We start from the raw sequence: 27,181 nt of genomic DNA, 5'->3' as shown, positions 1-27,181 counted from the left end.
GCTGGTCTAGACAACAGTGGGCAAAAGTTGTCTAAGCAAGATGTTAAAGTGGAGCAAAGAGTGTCCGTAGCACTGTTAATGTCCAGAGCAGAAAACTGAGAGAATGGTGGAAGAGAGGATGAAACCACAGCAGATAGGTGAGATGGAGAGAGTGAGCGTAGGTTCCGTCGAAAGGTGACCTGCGTTGGAGTGTGTGCCACTTCAGGAGTAAGTGCTAGGTTAGCAGTAATGAGGAAGTGATCAGATGTGTGCAGTGGAGTAACTGAAGTGGTGTCCACAGAGCAACAGCGCGTGTAGATGAGGTCAAGTTGGTTGCCCGATTTGTGAGTCGCTGTAGTGGACACTAGCTTGAGATCAAATGAGGTGAGCAGAGTTTTGAAGTCAGCAGCCTGGGGTTTATCTAAGTGGATGTTGAAGTCACCAAGCAGTACCAGAGGAGTACCATCTTCAGGAAAGTTTGATAGCAGCACATCCAACTCCTCCAAGAAGTTTCCCAGTGGACCTGGAGGACGATAAATGACCACAAAGTGAATTTTAACAGGGTGGGTTACAGTAATGGCATGTGATTCAAATGAACCAGTACCTGTAGATGATGGCTGAAGTTCAAATTTCCATTCTTTGGATATAAGGAGACCCGTACCTCCACCCCTCCCAGTGGTACGAGGAGTGTGGGAACAAGTGAAATTAGTAGAGAGTGCTGCAGGGGTGGCAGTATCTTCAGGTTTGATCCAAGTCTCTGTCAGTGCCATGAGGTTGAGACCGGAATGGGTAGCAATAGATGAAATGAAGTCTGCTTTGTTAACTGCAGACTGGCAGTTCCAGAGACCAACTGGAATAGAGAGCATAGTAGTAGAGGTCAGAGGGACATGGCGTAGGTTTGTCAGACAGGCCTTCCTGCGACGTACATAGCGTGCTCTCCGAGTGTTAGTAGTGATAGTAGAGATCTGAAAGCACATAGTGACTACAAGTGTGAGATATTTGAGAGGCTATACAAAAAGTAAATAAAGAGAAAAGCAATACTCAAGTGCCCCGTCGGTGTCCTTGCTCGGTGGAGTCGCACAGGTAGAGTCGATTGTCTTTACACTCGTCGGTCTTCACACGAGGAGGGATCACACGAGGGTTGCCGCGACCGCTGCCGCGGTGAAACCTAGTGCTTTGTATTAGCCTGATTACCTGTGATTGAAGTCAGCTGGACACGCCTCGCTATTTAGCAGATCGAAACCAGGCAGTCCCGCGATAGGCAAATGCAAAACCAAGCGCCACTTTCAGCACGTATTAACCAGGGTAAGACACACAATTTAAACCCTAAAACTTTCCTAGCAATGATGATCACACACTAGTCTGATGAGAAAACAAGACAAAACACTCACAAGCTGCTGTCCTTCTATGTTGCTCGACTGTTTCTTCTGACAAGTGCTTTCCAAACAGCTAATTAAGTACTTTCACTGGCTTTGGCCACGCCTCGCTATTTAGCAGATCGAAACCAGGCAGTCCCGCGATAGGCAAATGCAAAACCAAGCGCCACTTTCAGCACGTATTAACCAGGGTAAGACACACAATTTAAACCCTAAAACTTTCCTAGCAATGATGATCACACACTAGTCTGATGAGAAAACAAGACAAAACACTCACAAGCTGCTGTCCTTCTATGTTGCTCGACTGTTTCTTTCCACAGCCTCTTAATTACACACTGACAGCAGATCAGCGCTGACATACTGAATAACAGATATACAGTGTGACTGTACTGAACACCACTGTCAGTGTGTGTGTGACAAGGCCAATGCATTAAAACCATTCAGTTTAATCATCATTCTATATTAATACGCTGCTTTAATGCAAGTGCACAAACACACCACTTGCAAACAGAGATCTGAGATGGCACTGTGCAAGTAACATTCAGAAGTTCATAAACTTGTTGTCAGCACTGCCACGTGACTTTTATTAATTGATACTGGATCGATACATAAATTTTCAGCAACGAAAGGGGAAAAATTGCTTTGTTTTAAGTAACTAAACTCAGCTTCATTGTTTGTAGAGAGAAACACAGACGCAGACAATTTACACATCTCTATTTCTGTCTCCTTTGTTAAATTTTTGTGTAAATGAATATGTGTGCTGTTGAGTTTATGGCTATATTTCTGCCGTGAAGTTGCGATTTAGCAGGTATAATACAGCACATCTCTTCTCTGTGGCTGTGACATGGGTTTCACTTTGTACAAGCAACTCTGTGACCTTTTCCTCTGACAACCTCTCTTTGTCCAGCCAGTCAGGTCACCCGTGTGCTTTAAACAGCCAATCACACGCCTACAGCCCATCTGACACCGCAATGGCTGGCCATTGAGATGTCATGTCTGTTCAGAGATAAAACCAAAATTTTTACTAAATTGATGCCTGTTGTCTGCTGCTGCGACTCTGGAGTTTATGCAAACATTGTGTGTTTATTTCTGTCGCCCTCCCGCTTCCGCCACTTTCCCTTCCTACAAACGCAACAGCAAAAGAGGCACTAAATTGCTTTTAGCTAAGAGAGACCGGTCTTTATGAAAGTGTTCAGTAAATTGCATTCTGAGCGTTATGAGAGTGTATGCCACTCTGTGTTATTGTGAAAGACAAGAGGGGGCAATTCACTGTGAATATGGCCTTCCAGAAAGCCTTCAATTGAGTTTACAAGGCCACTGTAAGACGGCCAGTCGCAGGGAGGCAGCGCATCTATAGATCTCCTAAACCAATGTCCATATAATGAAGAATGCCAACTTGTTCCCAGCACACACACACACATCAAGCTCTCAGGACAAATGAACAGTCGAATGACAGAACTTCAGAGGGCAATGAAAGCAGTAGACACTCACATCCGAACTGGATCCATTTTACTGATTGAGAGGGAAGTATGCGCAGACCTTGAAGGGAAATAGTGCAGCATGCGAGACGTAACCTTGCGCTTAACAATGCATGTCTGTGCGCAGCACTTTCTGTATGCTCCTGTATAGACAGGTGAAGCTTAGTTTGTGATGTTTCTCTTACTGTTGTTGTACTGTAGTGGAACATGAAAACAGGAAATAAGAGTTTGATGTGGTATGTCGACAGCAGGCGGCAAGGAAGTCGACCGGAAGTTGAAGTCGGCCGGGTGCTGCCATCTTGTAGCAGAACTTCACTTGCGTTAGCATTCCCATTGACTCCCATTCATTTTGGCGTCACTTTGACAGCGAATAACTTTACATCTGAGGCGTTTAAAGACTCTGTTTGTCCATTATTTATTTCTAAAGATACACGACAATGTATAAAGGACCCCATTTCCTTCTATGTTACATTATGGCCCCGTAGAAACTGTTTTTGTAAAAAATAGGCTAACGATTGCCTCATAACCACGCGACTCTGTCGCATTACCGTACAGTCAGGAGGAGAAGCTCGCAGGCAATTTAATAAACTTAATATGGCGTACTGGCGTTACATTTTAAAATACTATACAAAATAATTAATCAGAATACTTACTCCTGCTCACTCACGCCAAAGAACTCCCCGCTCAAGATCGCCGTCTCTGCAAGATTAACGATGGCAGTTTGCACGCACAGCTACTGGAACATTTGCATCTGTCAGACAGGTTTCTGACGTCATCAAGCTTAGTTTGAATCTGCGCGTCAGAAACAGAAGTGCTAAAAAAACTCTTCATTTGTTTCAATTGAGTTCCAGTGGGGTCGCTGTGTCCATTTCTTTTACTGTCTATGGTCGACAGTTATTACACAAATCTCCCTTCCCAATGACCACCCACTTTTACATGCAATGCTTGTATTCAGCACCTTGGAGGCGTTGCTTCTCATTTCACATGTGAGAAAGTCTCCATAACAGAGCTCATTAACATATACAGTCTTAAATTACAGTGTAAAGCATTAATTCTAAGAGTGGAAAATGTGAAAACGAATTAACTAAATAACCTGGTTTTGGTGCAAACAATAGATTAGAATTATTATTATTATTATTATTTTTAGAATATGTAGCTTTGAAGTTGTATTTTTGCCAAATTGTATATTAAACATGCAGTAGTCTTTCCAAGAGTAATATACATTTTAGGCTGATGGCAGTGTGTTGTATGACTGGTCAAAATTAGATCCATCTAGCTCCATCTAATTTCGACCAGTCATATGACACACTGTATGTATAACCAAGTCATTGAGAATATTAATGAGGTTACCAAGGAGATAGCATTTACTTTAATTAGAAGAACCAAGACTATGGCCTTTATTACTGCGTTACGGAGAAGAGTCACAAAAGGAATTGATTGGTTTTGGCATTTAGTCTCTGATCAAGTGTCATCTATTGCTTCAGGAGGCAAGAGGATAATCTGAAGTGACATTTCTCCTCTGCCTGCTTTTCTACACTGATGAAGGCAATTACCTCAACCCTAAATGATCATTTGCAGAACTTTGCGCCTCTTGATGTTTAGCTTGTGTGTGTCTATCTATCTTTGAGCCTTTGAGTTTTTTCAGTGTGCTAACCTTTTTTCCTCAAGTCCAAGATCTTGTTTCCCAACTTTAATGGCAACCAGGTCTAATTTGTTTATTTTTCATCATTTATCCATTCATAAACAAAGTATTGTTCAACGTGAAATCATAAATGACGCTGTTTACTTCTTTAATTCACGTTGCAGGTATTATTGTAAATGATTCATCGGTTTATGTTATTCTGAAGAAACACGGTTGTCTTCATAATCTTAAATAATTAAAATAAAATAACTCTGAAGCAACGTATTATTATTATTATTATTTACATCTGATGTCATGAAGTCCCTCCCCTCCAGTCACATGGTTCAAATCTGATATTATCGTCCACTTTTCAGGATCCAAACCGTTTTTGAAGGATCTAATCAAATCCTGTCCTACTGTACGTTTAATCTAAATTATGTCACTTTATACAAGTAAAATAGTTTGTGAATGTGATTTTGTATTGATTGCAGTGTCTTTCTGATGAAAATATGACACTGATTTTACTTTTTAGCAGATGCTTCCACGGGCATAAACTCTAACTCTTCAGAATGCAAAAAGCTCTGAAAAAGGTTTATGGTGCATGGTTTATGTTAATTGCAGATAATCCAGGAGTATTTTTATACCAGCCTGGAAGCAAGAAACAGCTAAATCAGTGCAGTGCACATAAATATGCTCAGAAAACAGGCCGTTCAATAACACAACAATCATTACTCTAGAGCCGCCACTGTTACGCCACAACACAAAACTAACTTGCGTCCTATTTCCCTGAAAGTTCCCGCAAGAGGGCCTTTGGTTTTTGTCTCTATTTTATTTTCCAGTAGTGCGTAATAAATAAGTCATGAAAATGAAGGTCACTTAACCTCGGTGCATCAAGACGTATTTGGCAGGACGGCATAATGCCTTCCAAGTTTGTGGAACAAATGAAATTCTGTTGCTCTGTTGCACTTTGCATCCAAACAACCATTACAGCTGACTTTATATACTGTCTGAGCAGCAGACCATCAAATGGTGTTTTTATTCTTGTGCTGGAACGCTCCACACTATTGAGAATAGAAATCCATCGCTCGTGTGCAAAGGCGTAGAGCCAGTCTATATCTGATGGTGAAATTATAGTTTTATACAGGATTAAAATTGATCACGGCATCTGTACTGTAGTATTAGATCTGCACGAGGCATCATTGGTGGTCTTTTGGAGGTAATTGTTTTTTTTTTGCTGGAATTATTGAAGTAGAGTGGGAATTACAAGATTAAGTACTCCAGAATATGTTTGCGTTCTGTGGCACAGCTCTGTTTCATATTTTCTGTTGCTTTTTGTTTGTTGATAAAATGTGGAGACAATATCCGCTGATTTTCTTCTCCACCAACAGTCATTTTTCATCCATCAAGGCATTCTTTTCTCCCCATCTTTGGGCACTTGCTATAACTGATTTAGCATTTATGGTGGTAAAAAATTAATCTAAATGTCGGCCAACGGGGAACGCAGAAGCTCTGGGCTGATTTATTTCCGACTTAATTCAGAATGGCTTGACATGATGAACGCTACAGAAAGTGGGCAGTTGTGTTTTGGAAGCATTAAAGCGGCTGATGTGAGTTGTTTGATTGAAAATCATAAATCAGTGGACTCAAACCTTGGACCAGAGAGCTGAGACTGTAAACACCAGAAAGCATGTGCCGTGTGCATTATTAGCAACTTTATAATATTTCTTTAATATTTAACTTTAACTATTATATATATATACACACACATATATATATATATATATATATATATATATATATATATACACACACACATATATATATATATATATATATATATATATATATATATATATATATATATATATATATATATATATATATATATACACACACATATATATATATATATATATATATATATATATATATATATATATATATACACACATATATATATATATATATATATATATATATATATATATATATATATATATATGTATACACATATATATATATATATACACACATATATATATATATATATATACACACATATATATATATATATATATATATATATACACACATATATATATATATATATATATATATATATATATATATATATATATATATATATATATATATATATATATAGGCAAGGCAAGTTTATTTATATGGCACATTTCGTACACAATGGTAATTCAAAGTGCTTTACATAAAAGAAAGTAAAATAATCATGAAGAAAAATAGTAACAAAAATAAAACAAGCAATTTTAAAACTTTTAAAATGATTAAAACATTTAAAAACAGTTAGAAAATGATTAAAAAAAAAAAAAAAATATATATATATATATATATATATATATATATATATATATATATATAGTACAATCAGTTCGGACATTGCACAGTGCTCATTCAATAAATGCAAAGCTAAAAAGATGCGTTTTGAGTCTAGATTTAAATGTGATTAGTGTTTAAGCACATCTGATCTCTTCTGATATATATATAAACATAGCTGCTGTTAGAAAGGGACTAATTTTATTCAGAACTAAATAAATACAGAGAAATGCTCAGCGCATAGAAACAATTTGAGGTGGTATTCATAATTTGTAATAAATCATTGTTTTGTGCAGGCATGTGTGGGAGCAAGTGTATATTTTGTGCGTTTTCTTCATCGTTTCTGAGCTCAGAGGTAGGTGAGGATACCACGGTCTTGCGTTTTTTTTCTCTTTGTTTGAGTGCTTGGCAGGGAAAGATCATCTCTGACCGGCTGTCTGTGTCTGAGGTAAAAAGGCAGCAATGAAAGTAATTCACAGGGCGTCTCACGAGATCCCAGGCCAAAGCTAATCACAACTTCGACCCACTTCTGGATTCCAGTGACTGAATCAATTGAGCTGAGGTCTCTCCACGGAGCACAACTAAGTCAGTGTGACTGCAACTTTAGCCACAACACCGCGGTTGCCTGCCCCGTCTGTGATTGGCACAGAGGTGTGCTCCTGATACTATATACAGTCAATAACAAAGAGCCCGGCACAGCTATTGAGTTCAGTTACAGACCGTCTCTCCTGGGCCTTTTGTTTGGCTGGGAAAGCCAGGGTTGAAAACAGAGATGCATGTTGGGATACGTTGCTACAAAATTACAATACAGATGAATCCAGTTACGTTGTGAATCATTGTGAATAGAAGATAATATTATTGGATCTCTTAGTAGTAACCATGGTTTTCCCTCTCTTTAAGGTTTAGCCTCACTAGCAGCACATTTTATATTCTCGTGAAAGAATATGAATTATGCAACTGTATACACACTACTGTTCAAAAGTCTGAGGTCAGTGATAGTTTTTTAAAGAAAATACTTTTGCTCATCAAGAATGCATTAAGCTGATTAATTATGCCTTTAAAGCCATTTATAATGATACAGAACATTTCAAATTAAAAAAGTACTGTTCTTTTGAATTTTTCTTTCTACAAATCAAAGAATCCTGAAAAGAAATTATCATGGTTTCTACATAAAGATTACCATAAGCAGCAAAACATTTTTACATTGTTAATAATAATAAATGTTTTAGCAGCTAATTAGCATATTAGAATGATATCTGAAGGATCATGTGACACTGAAGACTGGAGGAATGATGCTGAAAATGCAGCTTTGCATCACTGGAATAAATTGCATCTTAAAAATATATTCAAATAGAAAACAGTTCTTTTAAATAATAATAATACTTCACAATATTACTGTTTTTTTTATCTAATAAATGCAGCCTTGGTGAGCATAAGACACTTGTTTCAAATACATTACAGAATCTTACTGATCTCAAACTTCTGAATGCTAATGTACTTTGGCACTGTACTTCACTGTACCATAGTAGCACCACGGTATGCCATGTCTCATTTTAAATCAGGGCAAAAAAAAAAAAAGGATATTGCGGATGTCAAACAAAAAAGCAATTTTGAGGTGGAAAGAATTATTATATTTTGATTAAATACATTTTTGGTCTTTATAATAATATGCCCAAAGTAAAACCAGATCTTTTTGTTTAAAAAAAGCAAATGGGGTCAAATTCAACATAATTTTTAATAAATGGGGTCAAATTCAACATAATTTTTAATAAGTCTTATCCCACTGCTTTATTGATAAATAAATGATAATCCTTATAATAATAATAATTCTACAGTATATTTCCCTCGTTTTGGTTTGTCTTCTGAGACATCGTCTCTCGGTGCCTCACAAGTGTAAACTATTTAAGCATAAAGGATTGAAGTTTTGTCAGTCACAGCGCAGGAGGCAAAGTCTGTCAGGATTTGAGTGACCGTAGATGTTTATGTTGCCAACGTTCTTGCGTTTGTGTCAGGTTGCAGGCTCTGAGAAAGGAAAAGTCACGTGACGCCGCTCGCTCGCGCCGGGGGAAGGAGAACTTTGAGTTCTATGAGCTGGCAAAGATGCTTCCGCTCCCCGGTGCCATCACCAGCCAGCTGGACAAGGCCTCCATCATCCGCCTCACCATCAGCTACCTTAAGATGAGGGACTTCGCCAACCAGGGGGACACGCCGTGGAACCTGCGCATCGAAGGACCGCCGCCCAACACCTCAGTCAAAGGTAAGAGGCATTCTTTTGTGTAGAATTTAGCTATTTTGTTCCTCAGAGTCTATACAATTTTTTTTTTTTATATAAAAGTAAAACACTTACTTAAATACAACTGTCACTCAATTAGGAATGATTAACAATAACAGTTAAACATAACGTGTGAGAGTCACTAATCATGTCTATGCAGTTTCATCCAGTTTTCTGTCATAATCCACTCAGTAAGTAAACCTGACTCATAAACTCATAACCAGTCACATCAAGTCAAGTCAGCCTTATTTATTATAGCGCTTTAAACAAAAAAGATTGTGTCAAAGCAACTGAACAACATTAATTAGGAGAACAGTTTGTCAGTAATGCAAAATTAAAATTTAACGTTTATCTTTTACAAATAATGAAAATGTATTTTGTGGTTTTAGTTTTAGTTAATAATTTTATTTATCGTTTTAGTGTTCCTGTAGCTCAATTGGTAGAGCATTGCACTATCAAGCGCAAGGTTATGGGTTCGATTCCCCGGGAACACATGATAGGTAAAAAATGACAGCCTGAATGCACTGTAAGTCGCTTTGGATAAAAGCGTCTGCTAAATGCATACATTTAATTTATTCAATTTAAGATAATTTTAATATAAAAACCCTGTTCATAATGCATAACCAGAAATTAATCAACATAGAAAAATAGTCAAAAGTATAATTTAACAAGTAACAAACCGTTTTGTCTAAATGATTAAATAAAACAAATATAACGCAATAAATCTAATTCTAAATAATTTCAGGAATTCTAAAATAAATAATATATAAAAATAATTAAATAGCTTTTTTTCACAGCAACAGCTACAAGTAAATATTTTCGTTAATTTTGGGGACATTACTTCATCTACAATGAACTTAAACTAAATATAGTTACACAAGCTGCCAATTTCAGTTTCATTCAACCAACTTGCCTACAGTGCTTATTGACTTCCATTATATTTTTCGTTCATACTGTGGAAGTCAATGGGATCTTTGGTTGCCAGCATTCTTCAAAATATCTTCTTTTATTGTTCCACAGAAGAAAGAAAGGAATTACGTTTTGGAATGACTATATAAATGATGACAGAAGTTTATTTTTTGGGTGGACTATCCCTTCTGGTTTATACACACTGAGGGGTAAGTTGAGATGATTGTCAGTGGTAGTCAGCTGCAGGCAGTACACAAGAACAACGGATCATCGGATCATCAAGGACAGGAAGTAGACAATGAAACTGTGGCTGTACGTTAAAAAGGTCGAGTGAGATGTGCAGAGCGGTCATAATTTACTCCCTCCTGACTACAGGCTCAAGAAGAAAAATAGCTCAAATAAATAAACAAGAGCGTGTCATGCTCTACAGAAGCCTAATTAGTTACGAACGTCAGAACTATAGATTTAACGGTAACTATGGATTCTTAGTTGGACTGTAACGATTAGGTGAGTAATGGGCCTGGTTAATCAACTAATGCTAATTTGTTGGTGATAAAGGATGCGGTCGGGATCAATGAAAATAAAAAAGATGCGCTCGATACTTGCTCTTCTCGTTATATTTGATAGCTGGTGGCTAAATGTAATATTTAAAAGAGACAATGCTCTTAGGATCATTAGCATGTTTCTAGTGCCTTGGTTTCAACCAAAAAGACAAACTAGTATTTTCAGTTGCCATATATTTTTTTATTATTCCATAGACATTATTTGTGTGTGTGTGTGTGTATATATATATATATATATATATATATATATATATGTAGATGTGTGTGTGTGTGTGTGTATATATTATATATTTGTATTTGTTACTGCTACTTTGCAGTTAAGTGTGAATTATTTACTGTACATTTGGCATGGCTGTAATACTGTGAATGTTAGAGGCAACAGTAAATTGTTGCAGTTTTCAGCAGCTTTGTTCTGTGTATTTCGGCCGGCACACAACAGATGGTATCATTGTTGTCTCGCTTTGAAGAGCCGCATGCATTTTAATGAGAAAATGTATATAGTGAACAATTCTGTGTAGAGCTGGTCGGCAGGACTGTTGCCTTTTACACATCCGACATCATTGTGCTTGACATGCAATGCAGGAAATGATGTAAGCGAAGGAAATTAATGAAGTGCATTGCATCCCATGTATTAATGAACACTCAGCAAGGTGAATTCAAACCCTCTAGGACAATGAGAGGCTCTTTGTGTCCTTCCATCTCATTGACAGCAGCCATTTGAATTGAATCAGTAGTGCGGCCCATTTTATTTGCACTACATTTCGAACAGAACCTGTTATCGATTCCCGTTTTGCTGCTCTGCATCGCTAGAGCTAATGGATACTCAGCCCCGCTCCCGTTTCGTCCGAGCTCATGAATCTCTGTTTATTTTCTGATCGGAGCGAGGGGATGGGGCTGACCTACAGGAGCAAAGAGCTCTCTCTCCTCATCCTCCGCTGACTCCTGCCGGATTGTTGTTTAGAATAAAAGAGGTGCATGTGTTTTGATTGGCGTACAGCTGACCGGGAGGCGCACCGTGTGCCATAATGCAGAGCATACTAATACCAGCATATGGTGACTTATTGCATCAGAGGCCAGGGCCTGTTTCTCCTTCCGATTGTTTGTGTGCATGAGTAAAGGTGAGCCATAGGAAAACGATATTGTTTCCTGTGTCTGGAAGTAGCCAGTTCATTTGTCAGTGCAGACTTACAGGCAATTTCCCAGCGACTTTACATCGAGTTCAGAAGCCACAGCTGCTGTTATTATACAATATTTGCAGTGAAAAGAAGGAAAAATCAAGTTGATGACTTGTAAGGTGTTTCAACTGATGATTGTAACCTTTTGGGAAATCTCCGAACAGTGTCGTTTGGCAAATCTCACGCCATTCAGAATGCTTGGAGGAAAATCTACCTGCATTGCGGTTCTTTTCCGTGTTAAATAAAGAACAATTTGAGTTGCCATTTGAACAGTGGAGAGTCGCCAAACACCATTACAACAAAACCGCCTTCTGTTGAATGCAAAACCAAGGTGACAAAGCGCAGAATTCTGGCCTTTATCTGTAATAAAAGCCGGCTGTTTTACTGGCATTGCAACTGAACGAATTTGACCTCCGTTTCTCAAGTGTTGATTTATTATCATAAGTCGCACGCTAGCCGCCTCTCTCCTTTTGCGCCTGTTGACCTTTACTGTAATTGACCCATCAACTAATTTTTTTTGGAGTGTTTTAACCGAAATTTGCTAGTCTCTGTCAGAAGCGTTTCACATCTGTTGAAGGACACTGCACAAACAAGCATGACCTTTCTGTTGTTTGGAGGATGGCGCGGGCCCCTGACCCCCCTCCACCACCTGTGCATTCATTATTCATGCATGCAGAGCAGCGAGCAGTCGCCAAAATGCCACACTTCACCAAGCGCACACCCCCAAACTCTACAGCGCTGCCTGCACAATTGACACGTTTTGTGCCTGTAGTTAGCCGCCGAGTCGAGGACACATATGCCAGTTGTCCTTTCATGATCACCAGAAGGGAATTCCAAATGGGCTGAAATATTTGCAAAATAGCAGCTTTTCCATCGGAATGTCAAAAACTCGCTTCTCCGTCTTAATCACCCAAGGCGTAAACATCTTGCGCCAACGGCTGCTCGGAGACTGATATTAACGGAGGGGAATTAATTGAGTGAAATGTGAAATTATTTTACATGGATTGCCGGTGCCCAAAGGGAGATAAATCACAAATGAGATCTCTGTAATGTCTCAATTGTTTCTCTTAGACCGCAACGAGATAAAATGGGTAGGAAATGAGGGGAAAAATTCCATAATTTCTCAACTCTGCTCAGATTTGCAGTCAAGATTTTTCCCCCAGGATCAAATACATGTTCATATTCTATCCAAGTTAATTTTATAGCTGGTATACTATGACTATATGTGACCACAAACTACAAACAGTCGCTGGGGTATGGTTGTAGAAATAGCCAAAAATACATTTTATGGGTCAAACTTATCGATTTTTCTTTTATGCCATGTTCCAAGAAGATTTTATTTTTATTTTTTTTACATTTCCTACTGTGAATATATCAAAGCTTCATTTTTGATTAGTAAAATGTATTGCTAAGGACTTCATTGGGACAACTTTAAAGGCGATTTTTTTGCACTTTCAGGTTCCAGAATTTCAAATAGGCCCTATCCTAACAAACCATACATCAATGCTATCAACAGAAATCTCAGTTTCGAAAAATTGACACTTGTTTTGTGGTGCAGGGTCACATTTGTTGATGTACACTATGGATAAAAAGTTTGGAGATTCATGTTTTTGAAAAAAGTCTGACTGCATCTATTTGACAAAGAATGCAGTTCAATTTGTTAAATATTATTGCATTTAAAAAATTTTTTTTACTTGAATAGATTATAAAATATAATTTATTCCTATGATGCAAAGCTGAAGACTCAAGAAATTGTCACATGATCCTTCAGAAATTATTCTAATATGATGATCTAATATGCTTAATTTTTAATAATGGTTTGTATGATTAACAAATATGCATTTTTAGTCTTCTTTAAATTAAAGTTCAAAAGAACTGCATTCATTTGAAATATAAATCTTTTGTAATATTATAAATGTCTTTATACTGTCACTTTTGATCAATTTAATGCATGCTTGATTAATAGAAATCTATATTTCTGAGAAAAGAACACAGCTGAGATCTGGTGAGCCGTACAGTTTTCCTCAAGCATGAGTTGATTTTGCCATGGAGTCGGTTCTATTGTAAACGTCCTGTTTGTATTGGTGGTTTTCTCATCAGTGCGGTTATAATCTATTCAGCAGTCAGTGGAAGCGCGTGGAACATACTGACAGAAACGCACAGTGCTTTGTTGTGTGTGATTAATACCTGAGACGCGGCGGCCCGCTGTCTTTATTAGAGGCAGCGCTGGAAGCCGCTGCGTGTGCGCTGGTTATCAGCGTTTGATCTCTGGTGACTGCTGCATCGCAAAGATGTGTCACTCAGCCAAATACAACCAAACCTCCTGCTTTTCAACCCACTTGTTTATATTGAAGGAAAAAAAGATTTCGTAATCATCTCCTTTCTTTGTTTGCTTGTTTTTGGCTCGTCTTCTGGTCCTTTAGCACCTCATAAACTCAAACGTTTTAACAAGCATAATGGCCTCTTTTGAAGATTAATCAGTCATAAAAAGTTTCCTTCATTTTTTTTTACGAAACGACATGCTTTTCCAGAGCAGCAGCCAAATGTGCATGTACTTGTCTCAATTAGCATAATTTCATCAATAAACTCGGAGAGACCTTGAAGAGATCACCCCCCCCCCCCCCCCCCACGCACGCTACATCTTTGACGTCTCGTTCTCTTCACGCCTGACATTTAACTACACCCGTGAGCTCCACGCTGTTTCATATCACCTTTCTTCGGCTCACCTTACCAGTGTTTGTGAAGCTACTGTAAGTATGCAGTTACCATCTGTCTGATCAGAGGCTGTATACATTTTATTAATGTATTTGTTTTCTAGAAAGCAAACACATGACCTTGGTGTTATTAGAGCTGTGCTTTGTTAGTTGAACTACAAGAAGCTACAAGAAACTAATTTAAAGAAGTACAGTCTAACTAGCCATTTGCCCTCCTTCATTGGAATGAAATGATTGAGTAATATTAATTAAATATTTGAATATGATTTAACTCTGCTTGAGAATGGGTTTGGTGAGCATGTCTGGTTACTGACAAAATATTAAAAGCCATATGAACAAACTAGGGAAATGAAAAACATGCTAAGTATTTACAGAATATTGCTTAATATTTTTAACAGTAGTAAGTAAACCAGTAAACATTATTCCATCATAAACATTTCACTTAGTAGTATGCCTTGTTGTGTAACGTGACCACATCATGTTTTTGAATGATTTCCATCCAGTCATCATAGCGAAGAAAAATTACTTTATTATTTATTACATTTCACTGGAAAAGCTCAAGTTGTGCCCATTGTTTTAGTATTACGTGCACCATGCTGTGTTGCCAAAAATATGACATGTACATGCCATGTAAATACTATAAATATGTTAAAATTATAATATTTACTCTGTATATGTTTATAGTATTATATGTTATTTTTATAGTTTTATTAATATTTTGAATCTGTTACAACTACAGCTACTACAATCCCAAATTCCCACCTGTGCACCGCTAACATATTAGCATATCAAGCCATCATACAGTCAACAGTGTGATCTCATTAAAGGCTTTGACCAGCTCACACAGTGATGGAGCAGTCACTTTAACATCCTCATGTGAAGGGGGTCTTTGGCAGAGAGCAGGGCATTGATTAAAGCGCTCTACCCGGGTGACCAGCGTGCCACACTCATTGTTAATGGTAATGAGGGAATTAATGCTGTTTGCATCACAATAGACCCTCACAACAGTGAAAAAGTGCTTTTTTTTCCTCCCTGGCATTCTAGACTTGGTGGAAAATGGCAGGCTCAAAGGTGTTGTGCCGCTCAGAGCCCGGCATCATGGGTAAAAATCAGCCCTCCCTGATATCCTTCGCTCTATAAATGGATGGTAATTTGCCCAGCTGTGAGTGTGAGATGTTCCATTCCCCAGTCGTGGTGTAAGAAAAATTGAATGACAGTGAGCAAAACAGCAGTAATTATAAAACTAATTACTAAATGCTGATGATGCCCATAGGCTTTGCATAACTAAATTTAGAAGAGGAAATTGCTTTTGGCTGCATTGAGGCTGTGGGCATGTTTATGCTATTTTCTTTATTTTCCAACGCACAGCAAAGAAAGTCATAATTGCCATGGAAACAATTACACATACACCTTTATTTTTGTTTGTTTGTGAGGCGAAATCCGCTTGAGGGAGCGTTGTTGTCAAACAATGTGTTTTAATAACAGCGAAAAACTGTACGTACTTTGTCTTGCATCTTGAATTGATTAACATTAAATCAGACGCAGCCAAAGCAATTCAGTTAATTGCTAGAACGAGGCCGTTATTTTCTTATTGAGTCACATTCCCTTCGTGTGAGATTCTCTATGCGAGGTGCAAATCCAGCTCGCTGTCCAGGCTGAGACTTAATCGCGACTCTGCTATATATTTGAGCGTAACTATGCTCTTTAATGGTCTATCCTTCTTCTGAATGGAGACAACAAAGCCAATGTTGGCAGCGCCAGCGTGAGACAGCCCTCCAGGGTGCCTTAAGTTTCCCAATGGCTTCGCTCGGGAGCGCGGCGTGTATTTGTATACGCTCCGGGTCGGCCTTTGTGTGTGTTTACTTTCAGAAAGGGCTGTATTTCCTCAGTAACAACACTGTTGATTTCCTGGCAGAAAGAGAATATGATTATTGTTTCTCTGCTAAAAATAGAGGGGTTTTTTGTGCTGACAAATAGGCCGAGTGCTTAGAATCTCATTGGCCTGCTGGTAATTAGTCCTTTTGCAAACAGGCCAATAATGGAGATGAATCCAAGAGACAGTCGGAATGAATATGGAGAGCCTCGTTTTCCAGCGGCGTGATCGAACCTGTAGTCGTCTCTGGCCAATATCTTCACAAAGTATTACAAATTACCTCAGCGTTACCAGCAGTTTTTTCTGTAGAAGCAGGTTTTAGAAGAGCCTAAATGCTAGTTTTAATTAAAAAAAATGATGCTGGGATAAATGGTGCAATTTGTTCAAAGGCACGGAAGAAAATTCCTTAGATTTAAACAGATTTTGCCTGCATATCATTTTATCTTCCGTTGAATTTTTTCCGGTGGTCGGCCGTACCTGAGCGTCTCCCGCCGGCCGCTGACAGTCTCTTCTGAGTGCTGCTCTTTTGAAGAGGAACGTCTGAAAGCACAGCGTGAGCCTCAAATAAAGTGAAGGGCATTTACTATTACAAGTAATGTCCTTAATAATCTTGTTAGTGTAGACTCTCTCAGTACGAGACAACGGGAACATTATTGGCTTATGGGCTGTAGTAAATAATTTAGTTTCCAATATTCAGGCTACTTTGACAGTAAATTAGAATGACATGAAAAGAGGTTGTTGAATAAAGAAAGTATCCAATCAAATTTAATTGGCTCGACTAAGGCAGCTGTAATATATTTCATAATTAAACCAAGTTGTCATAGAGCTTTAGAGCCTTGCACAAATCAAAACGTCACAAATAATTCCATGTTAGGGTTAGGCTTTTAAAACGTTCCGGTGCAATAGACATGGAAACATGGAGACTAGTGGAACACACTAGCAACTGCATAGTAACATGTTAAAGAAAAAAAAACACTTAGAACACCTTAGCAACTGCAAAGCATTAGCTTTGAGATGGACCTAACTTCATGGCGGCAAGTTTTGCAATAGCAGACACCACACATTTCATCTTTTATTTTTTTTTACATTTGAAACCACATTTTGTTTATCATAAATATGTATTAGTGTGTATAAAATGAAAGTAAAGTATTTTATTTTATTTCATTTTTTTGTTATTCTTCTTCCTAAGTGGTTGATAATCATGGTCCGTTCTCTGACACTGTGTTGTGGTTTGCTGTTTGTCTGCAGTGAAGTGTAAAGGCGGTTAAGATTTCAGAGGAAGGTCATGGAGGTGTCTGGCCTCAACGCTGTTTATCTCTTGCAGGACACAAATGACTCACCCAAATCATCCATTTTAATCACACCATTTTCTGCCCCTCAAAAGCCCCTGCCCGGCTTAATCACTCAGTTTACTTGCTGTCACAAAGAGCTTCATATCGAAACCAATGGATTTCTTCCATTTAAAGGCAAGCTTGGAGCGAGCTGCAGGCGGAGGGGTCGAGAGACTCGGGCGCTGACTGAAAAGCCAACCGATTCAAGTGTGAAACATTTAGCTATTGCTATCTCAACGCATGGCTAACAGTTTTCGCTCACCCATATTATTCATTAATATCTATAATAAACCACTTGATAGTGGCCCTGACAGTCTGGGATTTTTCACTCTCATCTCTGCGTTACATTGTGATGTTGAATTTCCTTTAACACTAGGGCTGGTCAAGTAGAAGCCTGGCGAAGAAGGTGACAGGGTCAGCTGCAAAGTTGGTTGTGTCTAGAAGGTAACCCTAATTCTGCATGAAAATCACGGTCAGTATTTATATAACCAGGCTGCAAAATTTAGAAATGTAAATTGCATTCCTTTCAATTATTGAAATGGAATTGGAATTAAATTAGCCACACCCACAGGAAGCCAAACTGGAATTTGAAATGTAATGACTTGCAACATTCAGTAAAATGAACTTGAAAAGTTTGGGGTCAATAAGATTATTTTAGTGTTTCCTCTTCTGTTCACCAAGGCTGCATTAATTTGATCAAAATACAGTGAAACCGTAATATTGTGAAATAAAAATTTGATATAACTGTTTTCTAATTTGAATATTTTTAGAATATAATTTATTCTTTGATGTAAAGCTGAATTTTCAGCATAATCTCTCCAGTCACATGATCCTTCAACAATCAGTCTAATATGTGAATTTGGCATTTAATAAATATTTCTTATTATTATAAATGTTGAAAATGCTAAATATTTTTGTTGAAACCATGCAAAAAATATTTTTCCAAATATTCGTTTTTTTTTTTTGTATTTTATTTTCCTAAATTCCTTGGTGAAATGAACAGAATTTACTGTATTTTAAATAAACATTTGAATGTTTTTACTGCCACTATTGATCTATGAATTGTTCATTTACTTTAAAAAAAAAAAGAAAAAGTATTGACCCCAAACTTTTGAACAATACTGCGTGAATTTCTGCACTTTTTCAGTCAAATTCAAATTGCAATTTTGTATCCTGTTTGCCAACTCCGCTGAATTGAAATCTAAATGCATCCTCAATTGAATTCTGAATGTGCAAGAACGTTTGAACACACATTGCTATCCTAACCCTAGCAGACCAAGGTTTACTTTGTAGACACAAGCAGCAAACTCTCCATATCCCAGCATTCCTGTGCCCCGTACATGTCATGTAGCACACTTGGAACACCCTGGTGCTGTTTTGCCAGTGGGCTTGTATTAGGTCAGTCTGTGGACCCACTAAGGAGTCCAGACGCACAACCCAGCTGCAGGCTAGCTCAGATTCATTCTTCAATGTGTGTCCATCACCGAGCCTGGCGGTCACCACCACTGGGACCAGAGCCCGGTCAATCAACAGATCGCCCGAGGCCTTCGACAGCACCACGTTCCTCCCCCTCCATCCCCACTCAATCACACTATCTGTCCTCACACGGTGACCGCCACTAATGAGAATGTATATGTACACATGAATAAAACATGAAATTCATTGTTTTTGGTAACAGAAGCTCTCACCACGAGCAGCTTCTTGATGGGAGCCCACTTTGAAGTCCCTCGCTGAATCGCTTGCAGCGTTTGATTGAATTTGTTGCTTGCTTGAAGTAATTAGAAATTACACTGACTTCTCCTTGTTGCGATGTCCTTGCTATGAAAATCTTCGTTGGACAGAAGCTCCAAGAAAATTACTTCATTTACCTTTTATCAGTTCTCAGTGACCCATGATTCATTTAACTGTTCTTTCTGTTGAATGCTTACATTTTTGATTCAGATAATAGGATGAGCAGCCAGTGAAAATCGACACAACAGGAATTTCTAGTTTCCTGTGGCCTGGTAATGAAATATAGATTTGAAGAGATTTTCTGTGTGACTGCGCAGGTATAATAAACTTGTGAGTTTGTTTAAAGTCACAGGCTAACTACCTGATTGGTTCAATAGGAAAGTTATCAATGACTGTTTTTAATATTCATCTTTTGACGAAAATCAGACACAGTAGAAGATTAATTAAAAGTTTGTTTGCAGCTTTATTTGTTTCTCTTTCTTTTCTTTTTCTTTTGAGATTTAAAAAAGAGAAAAGAAAAACCTGGAATATATATGTAGGTCTGTTGAGCAGTAGTATATTTAACATAAAATTGTAATGTAATGTAGACATAATATTATCGGTTATGTGATTTTATTTTATTTTATTTTCTCTATTTTATATTATTGTACTTTTATCTATTCTTCCAATATAGTAGACTCCTTTTTTTCCATAGACACAATATTTTATGCAGTTTCTTATTTTTTTTTAGAGGGTTATTATTTTCCTCCCACCACCCTTGCATTGATAAATGTTTTGCATTGCATTTTGATTACAGGTTTGATATTACTTGTGATTTTTTTTTTATGTGATTTTTACCCTCCCATTCAACCATGGTAACGTCAGTTGAAAAGTATATATGTTTCGACATTGGTTCGACCAACAATAGGGGGAGGGTTTTCAGCAGTCCAGTTTCAAAAAGTCCTTATTTTTGTAAGTTCAAAATAACCTAATTCTAATTCATGAATTTTATGTCCAATGCTTTTAAATAAAGCATTTTGGAAAAAGATTATATTTCAGGCAAATTTACCAAATGACTCTGACTTTAAAATAGACTTAAAATGTGTTATCTTACGTTGTAAAGCAATATAAGGCTTGATTTGGAGTGCTTTAGCTGTAGTAGAGCAGCTGGTAGATTTGGAGGACAGCGGTGTGTGTTGTGTCAGTAGTGTCAGCAGTATTACACATCCAGTCGTTCACTTCCTGTCAGCTCTTAAGCTGCCAAGCCAATTACAGCTGAAGGAAACCGTGTGTAAATCCTCAGGCTGGATTCACATTGTTTTGGGCAGGTCAGAGGAGCGTGTTCAGCTGATTAAAATTGCAGCTCTCTTTTCTTCTTTTCTGTTTTGTTTGGATGTGGTCCCAACAAGATGCATCTTAGCAGAGACTGTAAGCGTTAATTGTGAAGATGAGAGCGAGGGACCCCTGTGTTCATCTTAACGGAGACCAGATCAGTGTTTCCCGCGTCGTCCATGTGTCGTGGCAGCTTGCCGCCTCAGACGGTGTTGTAAAAGAGCTGATGTCATTAAATGATATCGACTTCAAGGCAGCACTGATCTCGCCTTTCTGTCTCTCGCTCTCTCTCTTTTTAAAGGATTCAAATTATGCAGATCCTTTAATTAAACTCTGGCATAGTGAGTTTTTTTTTTCCTTCTCCCTCTGTGTTTGTTGATTTGAATTTGCATTGCATGAATGTGGGCTGTGTCTGCGGGGTCTGTGTAATATAAACCACTTCCTCCGTGTGTATCGTCTGACTGCTTTATTCACACTTCCACTAGTGCTTAGAAATGGGCTTGTTTCTGAGAACGTCTCAAATTAAAACATTAGCTTTTTCAGTGAATATGAAGCATGAATCTTTAGAAATGAGTTGACTTGTATCCTGTAAGCATGGTCAATGTACATGTACACCTTTATATTAAATATACTGTAAGGTCATTACTTAGTCACATTCCATATGTGTATACATGAAAACTACAGAATTTCATATTTCAGTTTTTGTTTTAGAAAAGTTGGACAAGGTGTTCTAAAAACGGTATATTCTGAGTAGCTTATAGCTTTGGATATTAAAGTAGAAAGTATCCAAAGTTTTGGAATTGTATTGTATTTCTATTGTATTATATTATTTTTATGTATGTGTGTTTGTTTGTTTGTTTGTTTGTTTATTTGTAATGCAGCATTTCATAGCATTGCATCACTACTCACTGGAATTCATTACTGGAAATGGTCATTTGTTTATTTGTTACACTAAACAATTCTAAGTAAATCACAACTATTTGAGATGGCAGTATCTTTCCAGTATTTTATTTTGTTTTATTTGTTTTGTTTTGTTTCTCCACTACTCATTATTTGCATTCATTATTGGAAATTATTATTTAATTATTATTTACACTATTATTTATTAAAGTACTATATCAGATCTATTCAAGATGGCAATATCTTTGTTGAATTACATTTTATTTTTTTATTTATTTATCTATTTTTTAGATGCAATATTTCATTGCGATACTCCACTACTCTCTGGAAATCATTTGTTTATTTATTACACTAAATGGTTCTAACGATATCAGAGCTGTTCAAGATGGCAATATCTGTGTGGTATTTTATTTTATTAAGTTGCAGCATTTCAATGCAATACACCATTACTCACTGGGATTCATTATTGAATTAGATAATTTGCTAATTGTTTGTTAATTTACTTATAAATTACCAAAAGTTATTAGAAAATATTAAAAGTTATTACCTAGTTACTAAGTACAGTAATTATTTAGCTAGGTTAGGTAATTTCCCAATGCTGATAACAAATGATTTATATATATATATATATATATATATATATATATATATATATATATATATATATATATATATATATATATATATATTTAACTTTATATATATATATATATATTTAACTTTATATATATATATATATATATATATATATATTTAACTTTATATATATATATATATATATATATATATATATATATATATATATATATATATAATGTACTGTTAACTTAACATGCAATCTAGTTTATGTCACAAATGTTCATTTTGTAACTGTGTTTGCACTTTGGGTAGGCGGAGGCTTTATCCCTGTGTGCTTCTTTTTGTGCTGGTTTAGGGCATCAGATGATGATAGTAGAATCAGATAATGATTACCCACCGTGTCGAAGTGGGCGAGTTGTGTTGTGGCACGGGCCGTAGGAGGAGTGACATTAGCATTTAAAACCCGAACAAGCATCATGAATAATACCCTGCAATACAAAACGCTCAGTGATTCCTCCTCCACGGACCGAGCCATTCCTAGAAGCCAAAAGTAGACGAGAAAGTCCTTAATTGACAATTTCTTGAAAATTGCTAAGGGGGAAAAACAAAAGACTAGCCTTGGGTTGCCAGAGAGTAATAAAGCATTTCTCATCACTGTCTATGTGATTGAGCCTATACAAAATCGATTTATTTCCCGGGTAACTCACAATAATTGAAATACAGACAACGTTTGGTTCCAATTTACCAGCAATAAAGTTGTAATGGGGTTTTCTCTGCAATTTTAGACCTAATACACTCATTCTAAAGAGCAGTATTTTTGCCAGTCGAACAAATAGCATCACTGAGGCTTACAACCTGTAATAGGCCCACATTGATGCACACATTAAACTTGTTAAATCAATTCGGTAGACACTTTCTAAAATGGACTGTCGTTTCTCTCTCTAGTGCAGTCGGCTCATGGCCTCTACACATATCAATCACTGGCGCTCGTCCCGAATGATTCAGCTCTTTTAGTTAGTCATTATTTATGCTTCAAAGACACAGAAGGTAAAAAAAAAGCTTGAGAATGTATTTATAGAACAGGGGAGTATTCAGGATGTACCGTCATTCTGGCACAGAAAGGATCTGGACGGGGTGCAAATTTATATTGGCTTCTTATGGATTTTGCTGTTTAACCATTCAAAACATTTCTGGCTTGGTTTCCGAGGGCGGTTTAACCAAGTCGGTGGATTTATCTATCAATTATTATGAATGAAATACCTCTGCCGTGGACATGGCATATGATATATCTGAAATAATGAAATGGTTTTATTGTGACACAAACTCTTTTTGAAAATAGTTTAGTCCGTTTAGCCAAAACTCACCTCGAGTTGATTTTGACAGCTGTCAATCATCAGTCAACATGTTTATAGAAAATATGAATGCAAACATCAGCAGTAGGTACTGTATATATGGGAATGTTTTTGTGACATATCAGGACACAACTCTGTATAATGACATGGGTATGACACAGGTATTACAAGGAGAGGGTGACTTATGAGAACATAACCCATGTCCCCATTTTTCTTATAAATCATACAGAATGAGTTTTTTTGAGAAAGTAAAAATGCACAAAGTTTCCAGTGAGGGTTAGGGTTAGGGTTAGGGTTGTTTAGGGCGATAGAATATACAGTTTCTACATTATAAAAACCATTACACCTATGGGATGTCCCCACTTTTCACAAAAACAAACGTGTGTGTGTGTACTGTACATATAGAATTTGCAAGTATATCAAACTATATTTAGTTTTGTATATATATTTTGGAATTCAATTAAAAAATGGGTAGAGATATCTTAATATCTAAAAAAAGATTTACTGTGAATCTACTTTAAGTCTAGAGTGGGAGACTAGTTAGTCCAGCTTAAACCAGCTTGTTTAACCAACTAATACCAGCAAACTGAATTAAAAAAGAGCTGCTCTGTTGAAACTAGTGGAACTGTTGTGATTCATTTGGAAATCCATGTCTGTTTTTGTATTTTTGGAATAGTTCCGGTGCTGATCTCAGTGTGTTTCTCGCAGATGTGCTGTATTATCATGTGTGTGTCATCTGGCATGAGTTTGTGAGCTGGAGGGTGAAACAGACCGGCGCTGTTGTAGCGTCAGTGTAGCAGCTTCTATTGTGCTGGTACACAGGTACAGTAATTAAACTGTCTCACCGCCGAATCCCCTCCGCCTGCCAGAAGCTGATGTATTATAGAGACGTTCAGCTAATCGATTAAAAGCGCTCAGACGGGGGAGATGTTTGACAGCCCAGCACTAAGATGAAATTAGTGCGAGGTGTGTGTGAGTGTGTGTGTGTTTGAGGCCGCAAGTGACCACGGCCCTGTGGGAGCAGAGCTGGGTAACGTGGACAGTGTGTGTGCTGATATCCGTGTAATTAGGAGCACCACGTTTCGACAAGATTACCAAATGACCCCAAACACATAAGGAAAGGCACGGGAGTAAAAACAAGGAGGCTGAGGAGGAATCCAGGGGCGAGGGATGTGGCGGAGGGGGGCTGATGTGCTTTCCAACAAACTTGGCCTCCATCCAGCGTGGCTGAAAATTACATGAAATTATTCAGCTGCGGGGGAATGTGAAATCGCACTAATTGGCTTTTGAAGTAGCCTGTGTGTGCGGCTGGAAAGGCCAAGGCCGGCCGTGGTGTACCCGCTCGGGAGCTCCACACAGCCTCAATCGATTTCACCGCTGATATTTCTTCGAATCAACACTTATTTTACATTGGACACGAGGGCCCCTTTTAAATGTAAATCTGGTGTGAACTGCACTTGTTGGTCCGAGCACAAACAAGCTGGAAGGGTGTGTGCAAACATAGACATGTATTTACTTCAAAAGGCAGCTCTGACCATTCACTTTCGAGAGGGAACCTGGTAAACATTCTCGGTTTGTCTTCTTCCAACTGTTCGACCAAACAAATCTCAAATGCAGTGTGTTTTATTTGCTGACAGCATCCAGGAGCAGAACATGGATTTTACAGGGAGTGAAAAGAGGGGTGTGTTTGTGATGGACCCCTGTGGATCAATAAATATGGTCATGGAAGTATATTTGGTAACACATTACTTGAAGCATTTTTATTTAATTTATTAACATATTAATGCATTAATTATGTCTTTTAATGCACTTTACAGTTTAATGAATTTCAGAGTTTAATAATCAATAAATAAATGTAATGCATCTTATGACTAATTGTAACCAGTTATGTATATAATATATTATAATACTTATCTATTTATTTTTACAGCTATTAAAATATAATGCAAAAAAATATAATGGCAAACATGAATTTAAGACGTGGTAAGGAATCTCGAAATATAATGCTTTGTTTACAATTATGACAATATATAATGCATTACAACCTAAATTATGAATAACTTTTGTGATGTATTATATATAAAGCCTTCAAGTAAAGTGTCATTTTGTATTTTAAGGACCTTTTTTTTTTCCAGTGTGACATTATTTAAATTATATAATTAAGGTAATTTCACCTTAATCACCAAAAAGATCAAATTTTTCATTAGTGTAATGCCAAAACCTATATTATTTCAATTGTATTATCTATTCAGTCTGTTCTATCAAACATGAAGGTTTCTCTAAACTGGTTTTGTTGTGGTCAGCTGTTTAGACTCCACTCTCTCACATTTCACCGTGGCTTATAATGAACCCGGGAATCAGATGAAAGCTTGATATTGTTTGTCACCATCAAATAACGTCAAACAGGCTACGTAAAAAAGTGTGTATTCAGCAACACCCTGCTTGTTTCCATTGAATTATGCAGCTCAAAAACAATGACATGTTTTATCTGCTTCCAGCTCACATAATCATTACAATTAGAAACCGCTTTACGAGAGTCTCACGCTTCTGAGCGCTGAGTTTAGCCCAAGCTGCAGCTGAGAGCAAACGGTTGAAACACCGATTTAAAAAAAAAAACTCATCTGAGGCTTGTTTGAAATACAGACCCTTGTCTAATGCTGAAACTCTGCTTCATTCTGCTTCACTTTGCAAGGGCATTTCACTAAAACAATGTATAATATATTTTCGTATGGTTTCATTGTATGAATTGTTTTTTATGTCTTTTTTTTTGGTGAACTATCACTTTAAAGATCACATTTAGCAGAATGCTTCCCTGAGAAACTGGAGCGGAGATACAGTAGGTAAAAGTTTTTCTGCTGTGATTAGACGTTGCATGGAAAACACCTTCAGCGGAGGCTGCAGCCGTGAAATGCGTTTGTATTCGGCTCATTACTCAGCAAAGTCAGCCTGGAAGTGTGGCGGGCCGTGCTGCCCTGACGCTACACCGGTGACAGCGTTTGCTGACATGCATATTCCTCCACACCACTAACAAGGAAGGGAGATTACCTCAGCACCTCCGAGTGTGTGTGTGTCTGTGTGTGTGTGTAAGTTCTTGCTGAGGCAGAGGAGAGCCACTGGACTGCCTCACCAAACACAGTAACTGGAAACCCTCCTACATCACCCCAGTCAGTCCCCTCAAACCTCGCCGGATTCGCCCCAACAATCCATCTGAGAGACCCACAGCCCATGTCAAACGTTCATTCATGGGGAACCGAGAAAAATCTGCCATTGCTGTTGAATGCCCTGTGAAGTGTGTTCCTCTTGAATCTGTCTGAATCTGATTGTTGCCTTTTTTGAATCTGAATTTTCTCTCTTAACAGTCATTTCTCCAGCATTTTCATGCAATTATACATTTCTTCTTATTTAATGCACCTTGGTGTTGTCATACTGTGGTAAACTTGGTTCTTGACTATTATTAATCAATGTGGCATGATTTATATACCCACATTGAGAGTAATATACGTTGTAAATTGAGAGTTAGTCGTGAACATAATTGAGGTTTAATGCACAGCTATTTGGAATTATGGACCAATGAGAATTCACAATGGGTGGAGCTTCCCAGCATGACATCACATAAATAGAAACAACTGAGCAGCAAACCATCATTATACTTTGTTTGTCAAGGTCAT

General features: G+C 37.5%; 1 protein-coding gene across 2 annotated transcripts in view; it reads left to right on the top strand.

Annotated features, from left to right (window-relative positions):
* The window catches only part of LOC128031781 (neuronal PAS domain-containing protein 3-like), a 267,459-nt gene that overhangs the window by 90,255 nt on the left and 150,023 nt on the right, over positions 1 to 27,181 (top strand). For both annotated transcript variants that reach the window (XM_052620192.1, XM_052620193.1), the window contains exon 3: positions 8,816 to 9,060. In XM_052620192.1, the coding sequence (XP_052476152.1) occupies positions 8,816 to 9,060 (245 nt within the window). The remainder of the gene's footprint in view (positions 1 to 8,815; positions 9,061 to 27,181) is intronic.

Source organism: Carassius gibelio, chromosome A17 (genome assembly GCF_023724105.1).
Source record: "Carassius gibelio isolate Cgi1373 ecotype wild population from Czech Republic chromosome A17, carGib1.2-hapl.c, whole genome shotgun sequence".
Lineage (NCBI taxonomy): Eukaryota > Metazoa > Chordata > Actinopteri > Cypriniformes > Cyprinidae > Carassius > Carassius gibelio.
The sequence above is the reverse complement of the archived record's forward strand: the minus strand, read 5'-3'. Positions and strand labels throughout refer to the sequence as shown.